Here is a 13563-nt window from a genome sequence, read left to right as displayed (position 1 = left end):
AGCTAGCTGAGTAGACTCCTAAGGGGACGGTCAGTGACCGAGAGAGAATTCTCCAAAGGCATAATTGACAACAGATGCATCTAACTTCTGCAGAAGTCCATGAGATCTACCACCTAGGATAATCTCTAGTAGTCCCGTCCCCTAACTCTGATAACTGGAGACACCGAATCATTTGACCAAGGGGTGGTTGTTAACAACCTATCCATCATAGTTTTTGAACCGATCCATCCTCTCCCTTGACGGAAATAAGAGGTGAATGGGTGCTTCAGGTTTTATTTAACTAACGATCATTCTACATGCTCTAGTCTTTCAAACCAGCTTGAGCTTCTTGCCTGTGAAGGCAATCATCACCATTATGTGATTTTAATAATGTGTCATTCACACGCTTCAAGGTTACCACAAACCTCTCATCCAATCATCGTAGTACTAACATGTCGTGCCTGTCTAAAAGTACGACTACGATGAAAGGGGTATTGGTTTATCAAAGAAACCCCAACTCTGTTGTTTCGTAAAAGAAACGATACAACTATATTTTTGGGTTTGACATGCTATAGTTTTTTTAAAAACACTTGTATATCCTTGTGCAATTTGCACGATACGAGATCGTCATAGATCTCTCATCCATTCATCGCAGTATCAGCATGTTGCGCATGTCTTGCGATACTTTTTGTAATAAACGGGGTATGGGTTTCTCAGCAGAACCCCGCCCAAACACATGCTCATGCCCCAACGGAGTTATTCGAGTCATATTGGAAACTCAAACCGAAGTTGTAAAATATTTCTCCCAAATGCGCCGACTTGAGAAAGCTTAGTTGCAATTTCGCAACCTATAAGCGTACAGACTTTGCTTTGCAAAACTGCACATAAGGAAAGTTGGATTCTCGCAAGGAATCCCTTTTCTTTAGAACTTAAGCACCCATGCGCAAACCCGCGTCTTTTGAAAAAGAGCAAGTAGAAAATAGGATACGCTTTTGTGTGTCCCGTGAAGTTGCATCTATATAAGTACATGTATTACAATGCAAGCCTGAGCACATTACAACACGACGACGAAGTAATAAGCAAGACTCGATGTGTGAAACCGCACATTGAGCTAAAAAGTGCATGACATAAAGCAAAGTACGCAGTGCGCGAGGTATAAAACCGTACCTCGGCTAAATAAACGTGTACGCAGTAGCCTGTGCACAATAGTGTGGCGGCAAAGTAAATGACATAAAGCAATACTTGATGTGCAAAACAAGTCAAATAAATTGTGTAAGTAGTGCGCAAGGTATAAAACCGTACCTCGGCTAAATAAATGCGTAAACAGTGCATGAGGTACGAAACCGTACCCCGACTAAATAAATGTGTTAGTAGCCTGTGCATAATAGCATGGTGGCAAAGTAAATGACATAAAGCAATAAATGCGTAAACAGTAGCTTGTGCACTAAAGCGCGATGGCAAAGTAAATGACATAAAGGAAAGGACAAGGATAGCAAAATTGTGTTCTTGAGTTAAAAACATATATATATATATATTTATTTATTTCCGTTTAAATGTTATATGCTTAGTGTAGTTCATCCAATGTCCTTTGCGCAACTTTTCCCCACCTCGGAGTTTGTCAGAGTTGCTGACGTCTCCGAGCGTAGGTGATCAAAAGTGTGTACCTCGGGGTGTATGCAGAATCCGTTGCGCCGATGGGGTGTGCTAAAAGCCTAAAAGACTCAAAGTACTGCATAAATGGCACAAGTAAGCTTCATTATCAAAAATACATGTCGACACGTGCTAGGGGCCAAACCTAAAAAGAAGGGAGGGCAGGTTTGCGCCCCTGCCCACCGTCCTTGAAAGGAAAAAGGGAGGACAGGGGCCGCGCCCCCGCCCGACAGCAGCAAAAGAAGAGAGGGGGCAGGGGTTGTGCCCCCCTGCCCACTGAACTGACCGAAAAGAGGGAGGGGGCAAGGGTTGCACCCCTGCCCGTCGGCCTGACAGAAACGAGGGATGGGGCAGGGGTTGCACCCCTACCCGTAGGCCTGACAGAAAAACATGGAGGGGGCAGGGGCCGCGCCCCTGCCTGACAACCAGATTGAGAGGGAAGGGGAGCAGGGGTTGCGCCCCTACCCGCCGACCAGAAGAAGAGGGAAAGGGGTGGGGTAGGGGGTCAATGCCCTCTGCTGGCACCCCTCAGGGAAACAGAGAGAACGAGCAGGGTGCCCCCTCCTCTGCCATAGGGGCGAAGTAGGGAGGGCAAGGCGCCCCCCTGCCCGCTGGCTTGCAAGAAAAAGGGAGCAGGGAGGGGCAGCGCCCCTCCCTGCAAACGAGGAGTCCGAGAGAGGGGGTGAGGCAGGAGGGTCGGTGCCCTCTTGCCGGTGCCCCCATCGAAGAATAGAGAGAAGAGAGAGCAGCGAGAGAAGAGAAGGAGAGAGAGAAGCCTGTGTACCTGTAGGGGGTCGTCGGCAAACCGAGGGAGAGAGCGGCAAGAGAAGAGCGAGGTCGTCGGCGCTGGGTGGGCTCCGACGAGGTGAGCACTGCAAGGGGGGGAAGCTCTGAGCAGGGAGAGAGATAGACAGCAGATCCTGCGTGCTTTACTTATAAGCACGGGGGGGGGTTAAAGTCGGTTCCAGATCTGGGTTGGATCCGGTCAGATCCAACCTGGATCCGAACCTCTTTTTATTTGTTCTTCACAGGTTTTACAATTTTTGAGAGAAATATCTTCAAGGAATCATTGATCTACCTACCCATGTCACATCTGAGTACCAACTGACAGACATTTTTACTAAACCTCTCTCTGCTCTTAGGTTTTACTTCTTTTTAAGCAAACTTTTGGTCATCATACTGTAAGCTATGTCACAAGGATTCGGCCAGACAGGTGCCGCACCCGCGTCGACGCGACGCGGATGCGGCACCCGGTGCGGTCAACGCACTCAGGGTCATTTTGGTCCATTTTCTTTTACCTGGTTATGGCCCAGTTTGATCAGAAGCTGAGTAGAACCGAGAACCGGCCTCGAGACGCTCTGTTGAACCGGTTTGTTGGCAAAATCGATTACCTGAAAACTGGAGTAGCTAAAACGCGTACCCTTCATTGCTCCTTTGGGGCTTCACCTGAGGGAGAGAGAGATCAGTACCTTCAAACAACAAAAACGGTAGTGTGAGAGAGAGAGAGGGGACGTTGGGATTTTACTTGAGATAAGGGGTTGAGGTGGGGAAGAGGGTGGGGAGAATGGTGGTGGGAATCATCCAGAATGGCAAACGCAAGTGGGTGGGCGAGCTTCTCCATGGAGGACGTGAGCTCGCAGAACTCTGGCTCGAATTTGGAGGGAGGGTGACGGTTCGGACAGTAGATTTCGTTCGGGAACACATCGGACGGCAGTCAGAGCTCTCCGTCCTCCATATTAGGAGCAAAATCTGTCATCCCCCCAACCCCCAAGACAGAGAGAGAGTATTAGGGCTTGGAGGGAAATTTAGGAGGCCGCGCTCTCTTGATTATATGGGGTCAGGTAGGCATCGTGATCGAGGGGTTTTTTATGGCGTCAAGTGAGTGATGCGGTAAACAACGATTGAACATAAAAGTCAAGACTTTAATCCGTAAACTACCACCTTTATAGAATTTGGTATAAAAGTCATTTTCGAAATAAATCTAGCCATTCGATTTTTGCTTCAAAGCCGTCATGACTTAACTTTTAAATGGTAATGGATGTCAGAGGAAGTCAGTGAAATGACGTTCCTAACTTTAAACAAGCATAGTAACTATTGAGTATTGAGAAACAAAGAGGCGGGGTTGCGAGGGGAGGAATTTTGGCGCATTCGGAAATTAAAGGGATTGTGGTTGTTGATGTGACCGCTAAGTCACGTGACCGCCTGTTGTCCTTCCTTCCCGCTCGGCTCCTACCCGTCGGACGGTCTATACGCTATTGTGTGTCCAAACCAAAGTCGGGTCCAAAAAAAATTAACCTCCCGTGTCGTGTCTGCTTGTATTTTATTTTAGTAAAAAATACACAGCAAGGTCGAGACCCGCGCTGGGGGAACACTCGGACCCTCCTATATATATATATATATATATATATATATATATATATATATATATATATATATATATATATATATATATATATATTTGCCGCACCCCCCCGCACCCAAGGTTTTTGAAAGTGCCGCACCCCCGCACCCATGTGACATAGACTGTAAGTTTGAGGGGGAGTGTTAAATTGTACATATATATAATTATATATATTTTTATGTATATAATATAGTATGTACGTATATGTACATATATACATATATATGTATTTATATATACATATTATATATTGAATAAATATAATCTTTTTTTTTTATTTTTTGGACCAAGTCAACCTTTCTTGACTTGACCCAACGGCTAGAATTCTAGTCGTTGGAAGGGTCCTTTCTCTCTCTTTCTTTTATTTCTTTTTCTCTCCCTCTTGCATATATAAATAGGGGTTCTCCCCTTTGTAAAAGTATGTTTCTTGCACACTTGTGATATTGAATGAAATATTATTTTTTATCCCTTTGTGAGATTTATGAGTGTGTTCCTTAGAGAACACTGTTGTACTTGTCCACCTTTTTGGTGGACTCAGTGTTTATGATTGAATGTGCTTTGATTGTTTACAATTTTCAATTTAACGATATTTTGAAAATATTGCGAGATTTTCTCAATATTATCGGCTACCTTAAAATATCAGATTTCCTCGTGATATTTTTAAAATATCGCCAATATCAGTGGCTATGATATATATATAACAACAATTCTAAATCATTATGAATGAGAACAACGAATAATGAAACTAAGTTGAAATTGAAACGTAATGTCAATGATGACAAATTTTAAAAGAAAATGATGAATACAAATTAAGTAATTAAGATTATAAAAGAAAATAGATAAAGTTAATGATACAACATTGACTGTGTCCGACACTGGTTTGCTACATTCATGAAGTGTCATGGAGTGTTTGAGTGTCATATTGTGTCGACATGGGATATGCATGCTAAGTGAAGTGTTCATGCAACATAAATGCACATGCACACGCACACATGCCACAGCCACACACACACACAAGAACAAAACATGAAGGTTTGTATCATATACCTTGATTTGCTTACAAAAATGAATTACAAGGAAAAGTGTTTATTTAATTGATTGTTATTTCATTTAATTTCTTACTATACAAAATTGTTCAATAATCTAGTAGGACCAATCGCGTTGACATTTTTCAGATTTGTTTTCTTATAATTTTCCATGATTTTGGGTGTTATATACTACGTCACTGAATTATTAAAAATCAAACCAAGAAGTGCAATTGCCATTAAGCAAGACAACAATAAAAAATTGCAAGGTAGAAGAGATCTTCACACAAATATTCTTACCCATATTGCAAGTGCTTCTCCAATGATTAAAAAAAGTCATTAAAAAATAAAGAAAACTTATTATGTTCCCTGTACTTACCAATAGAATCTTGAGACAAGGAAACAAAACAGAAAAGTGTTTTAGAGCAGGTAGGAGAACTCCAGGAATGCGTTCCTTAAACCAAGGAATTGTAAGTAGAAAGATACAGAACTGCTCAGCAGCATCCTTTATTTCTAGAAGAAACTTCTCATTGGTGTTCAATTGGTCAAGAAGCAACTTCCTATCATCTGCTTCAGGTCCAGTGACCTGGAAAGGCCGCAAGGCCAAAGTTATAGCACTTGCAATAACCATGAACTGGTCATCGGTTTGTATAATTTTAATACATTGCTCATCCAGAGAAGCTGGTAATTTCATTATATAACTCCTTATGCAACAATAAAGCCCACTGCTTTTATTTGATATGAATTTAACTAGGCACCTTGTAGCAATCTCCCCATCACTAGCACTAACATTGTGCATATTCTTCCATACTTTAATATCTGTTAGTGCAATCATCAGTCGCATGCATAATGCAGTAAGAAGGTTTGTATCTTTGAACTCCCTTGAATACTCACACTTAGAAAGAACATTTGAACAAACTGAAAACAGCTTGCGAGATTGATAAAACCATGTACTTTTTTCTTCAGATGTACCAAGGGCAAGAGCACAAAAGTTCTTCTCAGAATCTACATATAAGAGAGGAATTGTTAGAAAACTAAAAGAAAATACTTGTTAATTGAAAATATCAGAGTATTAGCTTGAGGTTGTGAAATTACCCTTGATATGTCAGGTGCGTTAACAGTTTAACATTATGGAGAAAATAGATATGTTGCTTCTATTTGATATGAATTTATGTCCTCCAGTAATGTGTTCCCACATGGAAAACAACCTTAAGACACGAGGACATGGCCATATACACAAAGATTTATGTATGTATGTACGTATGTATAGGGTAAATATATAATACTAATAAAGGTACAGAACTATTTAGCAGAAATCACCATTTTTTCATAATGTTTTGACCTATGTAACATGAACACTCCTAAAAGGTCATTGCACTGGTGTCGCACCAGTGTTGATGTGGGTGACACACTTGGACATTCCGCAATGTTGAGTGCAGTCAACCACACCTGGATCCATTTCTGTCTGAAACAGGACTCAATCAACCCTGACTGAGTCCAGTTTTGTGTACATTATACACACACATATTAGACTTTTAGTTCGTTAAGTCATTTGTATAATTATTTTACATACCTTATAAATTTTGCTTTAGGGTATGCTTGCAAGCACCAGAGAAAGTGGACTTGCTCAGGTTTCTGAGAAAAGGATGCTCAACCGAGCCATTTTTTTCAAGTGCTTGCAAACCTGAGAAAGTGTAGCCTGAGAATGCACATACCCACTTTCCCGAGTAAGGGAGCCACAGGCATAACCTTGGGCCTCCCTTTCACAGGAAGGGGATTCTCACACTTTCTAAGGTTCATTAGTACCTAGGTTGTTGCATGCATGCCCTTAGTCTCATATTGACACAGGGGAATGAAGGCCCATGTTACATCTATAAAAGAGTGTTTCTGCCCCTCTCATCCTTCTGAAAAGGTTATTATACTTAGATATAATGGGTATATATTTAATAGAATCATTTGTACCTACAATATATTTGGAATCTCACAATCCAATTTGTTTTGTCTCAATCTAACCTTATAGATGTGTTCAGCATGGTCAATTTAGTAGGAATCAACCCTCAGATCATGTTTTATTGATGAAAAAACATGTTTTTTTAATCGGGAGAAATTGATGCATTCATAGCCATTGATTTTTGGATTGCTGGAGAAACCTATATACAGGTCAGATTTTGGCGATACAAAAGCCGGTCCCCATTAATAAAGACATGTAGATCACATCTACGGTGTTAGATGTGAGGAAAAGAAAAAAAAGGTGTTTACAATCGACTGTAGCAAACATTAACCCAGATATAATATTGTAATGATTATATATTTTGTGATGTGAAATTATTTTAGCATGATTTTGTGATAAAGTGGCAATAATATTGCGATAAATTTGATAACAGTGACATTTTGACTAATATCATGATTGAAACCCTTTTCTCCCTAGTTAAGAAATTATCACATTTATTTGCAAAAAAAATCAAAATATTGACAATATTTGTGACTAATGCAACAGAAAAAGAAATTCAACATAAATGAATAGTTGACAAGGATCCTTGAATAATCTGTAATTCTCAGTACCAAGAAGGATAAGAAAGCTTCAGATGTAATTGGAAAAGGAGATATTTAAGATATTGTCTAAATTTAAAAGATAGAATGTTTTCACAGCCAAAGGATTAACTATCAGCATGTAACATGGTACCTGTTGAATTAATACTTTTTAGGAGAATTTTGAAGCATTTGAGCATGCATTTGTCATCTGTAACTTGTGGTTTCTGATATAGAGTTGCTGAATAAGTAAGAAAGAATAAGAACGGCCCCAGCAATATGTTGGAAACCCACGAAGAACTCAACAATTCAGCATCTTGACTGACTTGGAAGTCCCATTCCTCCCGAAGCTTCGCAGCCACCTTCTTGGTCACATTGTATCTCCTCCACACTCTCTAATAAAACAAAAAACCAATCGGTAAGTTCAAAAGCATTAAAGTTACTATTTCTCACATAAGGATGACCTAGTGGGAAGGAAAAATTAGAATCCACAATTGGAGCTGAACAAAGTTTATTCAGTAATTTAACTATGTATGAATATGAGAATACTCAAAAGGAACAAAAGGCGACATGAAAACCCAGCTATAGGCAACAATGGAAGAAAGGTACAAATAATAACTAATTTTAACAAGTGCAAGTAGATTGAGTATTTCATCCAAAAATAGAAACAAAGTCAACATCCTAGAATACTAGAAAGTAGCAAACTCATCTGCTTAGACAAGCATCAAACCCATCGTGTTGAACTACAACAGTTTCTGTGCATTTATACCAACTGCTCAAGGAAGGATTACAAATAAGAGCAGTGACAGGGAAACCACGAATAAACCTTAAAAATTAACCCCATAATGTCATGCTAACACATTTACAAAAGCAGGCATGACTGCGGAATTAATTCAAGATTGATTTTGGGGAAAAGGCGCCAACTTTACATAGCAGAAGACAACTACAAGAAATTATTTTTGTAGTATCTCGTAAATTTTTGGAATTTTTAAATTTCATAAATGTCATTTTTACTTAATTAATCATATTTTTTGCTGTTTTGGTTTAAAATAAAAAATAATATCGTTAAAGGGGTTGGCACAGGCTGTGGACCCTAGTTAGATCGTGGACCCAGTGAATGGGATCCATGGTCCATAAGATATTTAGAGTTTTGAAATTTTAAAACCCATTTAAGTAAATTTTATCAAAATTATTTTATATCAAGTAAACTTGTAATTAGGAAAGGCATCTTTCCTAAGTTTTCTTTTAAAAAAAAGGATGTCGGCTCTCTAATTAAAGAAAAGGGGATTCCCCTTTTATAAATATGGGTGTGACTAGAGTGTTACCAGTCGAGGAAGCAGGAGCGGGAAGCGATACGGGGAGCGGGAAGCGATACGGGGAGCGGGAGCGGGAAGCGAGGCACTTTCAAAAATTTAGGAAGCGGGGAAGTGTGGGACCACTTAGAAGAAAATTATGAACCGTCTTGGAAGCGACCTAGGAAGCGAGGGGGAAGCAAAAAAAATGGGGAAGCGGGGGCGGGGGCGGGGGGGGGAGCATGTGGAATCGCGCTTCCCAAAAAAGGGGATGCTTCCCCACGCGTTTCGGAAGCACGATGTTTCGCGCTTCCGAAGCGCATATCGGGGAAGCGCGCTTCCCCATACACCTAGGCGCTTCCGGTAACTCTGGGAAATACCAAACTATGATGGCATTTGTGAGGATAATGTTTAGGTGGCCAAGCAACACTATTCCACCTACACCAGAAATGTAAATAAAGAGAAATGCCATGAAAACCTTTTAGTCTTCAAGGAAGATCAAATCCACTTGTAGTTCTTAAGATCATGCTTTCAATAGATATAGAACTACAGAATAAAAAAGAGAAGAACGCCCATATCCACTTGTACCACTTAGGGCCTAACTGCAGTCCCAAATAACATGTCAGAATGTAACATCCTACCCAATTTTATCGGAGACATTTTTAATTCTAAGTTTTTACTAGAATTAGGATGATCAAATCCAATCAACTCTCAAAGATCCAAGGAAGCTCCATGATAAGTATTATATAGGACCTTCTACACGTCTGCATTTGATTCAAGGAAACGCCCTAGAAGTTTTTTCACATTAGAGGAAAGCACTCTAGAATGTGGAACTGATAATTGGGTGACCATATTTCAGTTGATGGGGAAATGCTTTACTGTAAAATATGTTCATGAAATAGACTGTTTTGAATCTTGGAATGTTATATTCATGAAACAGGTTGTTTTGAATCTTGGAATGTCTATTGCAGCAGATCCATGGACATGATCATTGTGTATGAATCTAAGCTCTTGAAGAAATCACTGACACCAAAAGTTGCCCAAATATGCAAAATGTCCCAAGGCTTGCTGTTTTGGACTTGGTGATTTCCACAGGGTAAAGAATAAAGATAGCCTTCCAAAGAATGTCACTCTTGGGCACCATGGTGAGGAGAATTTTAGAAGACATTCCTTCATCTGTATTTTTTCTTTACAAAGTTCCCCCTTATATCTTGTCTTGGATTAGTATAAAAAAAAAATATGTAGCCATTTTTGTTCCTACCTAATGTATATATAGTTCATAATTGATGAAAACAGCCAATTCAAACTATGTGTCTACGACTCTACATGATAAAGCCTCTATATCACTCTTTTTTCTCCTTTTGTTTCTCCTAAAGGCTTTCTCCTCTCACCATCTTTATCTACTTTTTAATCCTACTGAGTTTAGTTCAATCAACATGGTATCAAAGCTGCTATACCTCTGACAACCATATTCCAGCTACATTTTTTCATTATCATATCAAAGGAATGACAAAAACAAGAGCTTAAACATAAAACAAATGATAGTGCAATGGAACAATAGGAAATACATGATTTTCAAGGTTTTCTAGTGATTTTAACTTCTCTCGTGAATCACTTGGTTGAGTAAAATATAGGACAAATGGGAAACAAGAAACATGATTTTTCTTTTCCTTTTTTCTGCTTTTTGGAGGATAACATCATTAACTCTTTGTTCTGAAAAGAATGCACCATTAGATCTAGGGTCTAGCTTTTCAAACAGATACAATCCATCGCAATGAAAGCATAGGGTCGCACTTTAGCTACAGCCTTCTTTCCCACAAACCCATGAGAATCAACATAACAAAGTCACGGGAGCTATGGTATTAGTGAGTTGCATAACTCAAAGCTAGTAGGGAAGCAGCTCAAAACCTAACACGACATAATTTTTTCTTATACTTTAAGTCAAGAATGTGGAGGCCGCCTAAGAAGAGTCAAATGCATACGAAGTACACTTTCCGAGCAATGATGAACAACTTAGCTACATTGGTCATATTCATAGTGTAAACAACTTATTCAGAAAATCAGGGCAAGTTGGGGATGTTGGATTCTCCTTGATAATGTAATATGACAACTTGTTCAAGGTTTGACGACAGACGACTCGCCCAAACACCTTCCCTTCTTCGATTAAGCCGAAATAAAGCTATAAAAAAGGCATCGTGCAAACTAACAAGACCACCAAGAATTCAGCATTCGGTAGAAGATCACAATTATGCTCAGAAAAAAAAAGGTGGGGGAAAATAAAACTGGAGGATTCGGCAAAGTGGCAACCTGAATAAACAGAGCAGAAGCAGCCACTCTTCGATTGTGGATGCGGAGTTCCCTCTCCTTCGCAACCTTCTCAAGAAGCGCATCCCTGCTGATCGCTCTAGCACTCGCCCCCCGCAACGAGACCTGCGCCAATCGATCGAGACACACAAAAATCACCATCTTGGTCATCAAAAAAAGGCCCTAAAAGCCATCATGGGCACAGCTCGATTTTCCTGGTTTACGATCTCCGGCGAAAACTCAACAATTTAAAACCCAAAAATTTTCGCCTTTCCGACGGCGATTTCTTCGCACTGGTTAAGACGAAGGACCGGAAAAGAAAACGGGGCAAATGGAAGAAGAAAGGAACAGTGGAAAGAAGAATCGAACCTGTTGTTTTCTTTGTGAATCCATGAGCGAGTGAACAAGAAAGTAGAAGCTTCAAGAGCAGGATTGCTCATGGGAGGGATCAATGAAGCAATTCGATCATCGGATCTCGTTGGTTGTTCGGGACGATGCCGTCAAACGTGCTTTTTACCGATCCCGTGTGCCGTCATAATGAAGAAGACGAGACGTTGCCATCGAGAGTATGAGGGTCTGTCACAAAGATACGGGTACGACCCGATACGGGACTCGAGTTCGACGTGGAAGTTCAAAATGTTTTTGAAAATGCGAGACGAAGACACTCGGTTTTTGAAAATTTTCAGTAACAAAAAATATTTGTGGATATATATATATATATATATATATATATATATATATATATATATACATAGATATATAGAGAAATGCGCAGGAGTGCAATCCTCGTATGAGCAACTTGAGTGCAATGTTTTTGGCCGTTCGATCTTAATAAGATCCAACGGCCAGAAATAGCCCTACTATAGGGCAGTTTTCCCATTTTCGCCGCTCTCTCTCTCCCCTTCCCTCTCCTTCCCTCCCACCTCGCCGGAGCACCCCGTTCTCCTCGCCGACGACGACCACCGGATTTCCTCCTGATCTCTCTCTCTCTCTGACGATGACCAATGGCCATCTCTCGTCGCCGTCCCACTGCTTAGTCCCTCTTGTCGCCGAGCCGCCTCCATCATCGCCGTCCCAAGTTCCTTTGCCGAGATCCGGTGAGTCTCTCTCTCTCTCTTTCTGTGGTAGGGTTCCAAGAAACCCATAGAGAAGGCAATGAAACAGAGAAAGTCTGTGTGTGTGTGTTCTAGGGTTCGAAGAAACCCATAGAGGAAGAAATGGGGAGACAGACCGTCCAAAATGTTCGATCTCTCTCTTCTTTGTCTGCTATGGGGTTTGAATAAACCCAAAGGGGAAGAAACCCCTACTGATCTCCCTGTTTCTTCCTCTGTGGGTTTCAGATTTGGGTTTTTTATTAGGGGTTCTCCCCAGAGAAATTTTGGGTATGTTGCTACATTTTCAAGTTGGAGGATGGAAATGTTGCGACGTTATGTATCACCAACATTAAAATGACTTTTTGGTTATGCTGATAGAGACTGCATCTGCATATATGTTTGGATATTTAATAGTTTTTTGATGATCAAAGAATATATTGTCATGGATCAGAGACGAATTGCGAGGCACCCTTATCAGCAAAACGGAAGCGAGTGAGGTACTCTGTCCTATGATCAATAGCAATTATCTTTCCAACGAGTGCTTCTTTCTTCTGTTGTCAACTTCTTTGCTGGGAACATGTTATAAATTATATGATATGCATAATTATTAGTTTGGTAATATACATATATCTTGCTAATGTACCACGGGCATACTTATGGTTGTAGCTGTTAAAAATCTATCCACAGCATTTTCTGTGCAATGTTGTTGGCCGTTGATTTATGGCACCCATGTTCATATGCATTTTGTTTTTGTTTGTTTGTTCAAGTTTGTTTACTCCTCTCTTTGATTTTCTGCTCTCCTTGGTATTTTCATACCAAGTGTTTGATGTAATGACAGCTCTTCAATTGTGTGTATCTTTAGTGTATTTTTGGTAACTGTTTGATTTTGTGCTCTCCTTGGTGATTTGCATACCAACTGTTTGATGTATATTCCATGCATAACCAATATGAAATTAGTAACTAAGCAAATGCACTTTTAAACAAAGAAAACACAGTGAGCAAGACACAGAGTGCAGCTCAACAAGAATGTAGAAAAATACATAGTAGCTGTGACCAGGTAAAAGTTGTCAACAAGGTGACACTGTCTCACTGTGCACATATGGTTTGATTGGAAGTTTCATTGAGCTGTTCTATGGGTTACTGAAGCATTTTTTGGTTATGTACACCTCCCTATTTGTCATTCTGTGTGTTATGCCTTTGCAGGAATTTTTAAATGACTTTGGGATGTTTCATCTGCACTAATAATTCATGGTCTTTTTTGCTTCTTGTTTCTTTTGTTTAGTTTTCCT

At 40.2% G+C, this 13563-nt stretch overlaps 1 protein-coding gene across 5 annotated transcripts in view; it reads right to left on the bottom strand.

The window, feature by feature from the left end:
* UPL7 (ubiquitin-protein ligase 7) overlaps positions 1-11692 on the bottom strand; it is a 53168-nt gene extending 41476 nt beyond the window's left edge. For 4 of the 5 annotated variants that reach the window (XR_016433037.1, XR_016433036.1, XR_016433038.1 and 1 more), the window contains exons 1-3: positions 11184-11440; positions 7739-7979; positions 5435-6060 (exon numbers count right to left, since the gene is read on the bottom strand). Coding sequence is in view for 2 of the 5 variants with exons in the window: in XM_090012139.1 (XP_089868265.1) it covers positions 5435-6060; positions 7739-7979; positions 11184-11351 (1035 nt within the window). In the remaining 3 variants the exon portion in view is untranslated. Of the gene's footprint in view, positions 1-5434; positions 6061-7738; positions 7980-11183; positions 11441-11549 lie in introns of those variants that run through there. The other variant, XM_090012141.1, reaches the window with a different exon arrangement.
* Between the last annotated feature and the right edge of the window lie 1871 nt (positions 11693-13563).

This window comes from Nuphar pumila, chromosome 7 (genome assembly GCF_984573655.1).
Source record: "Nuphar pumila chromosome 7, dmNupPumi1.hap1.1, whole genome shotgun sequence".
NCBI lineage: Eukaryota > Viridiplantae > Streptophyta > Magnoliopsida > Nymphaeales > Nymphaeaceae > Nuphar > Nuphar pumila.
The sequence above is the reverse complement of the archived record's forward strand: the minus strand, read 5'-3'. Positions and strand labels throughout refer to the sequence as shown.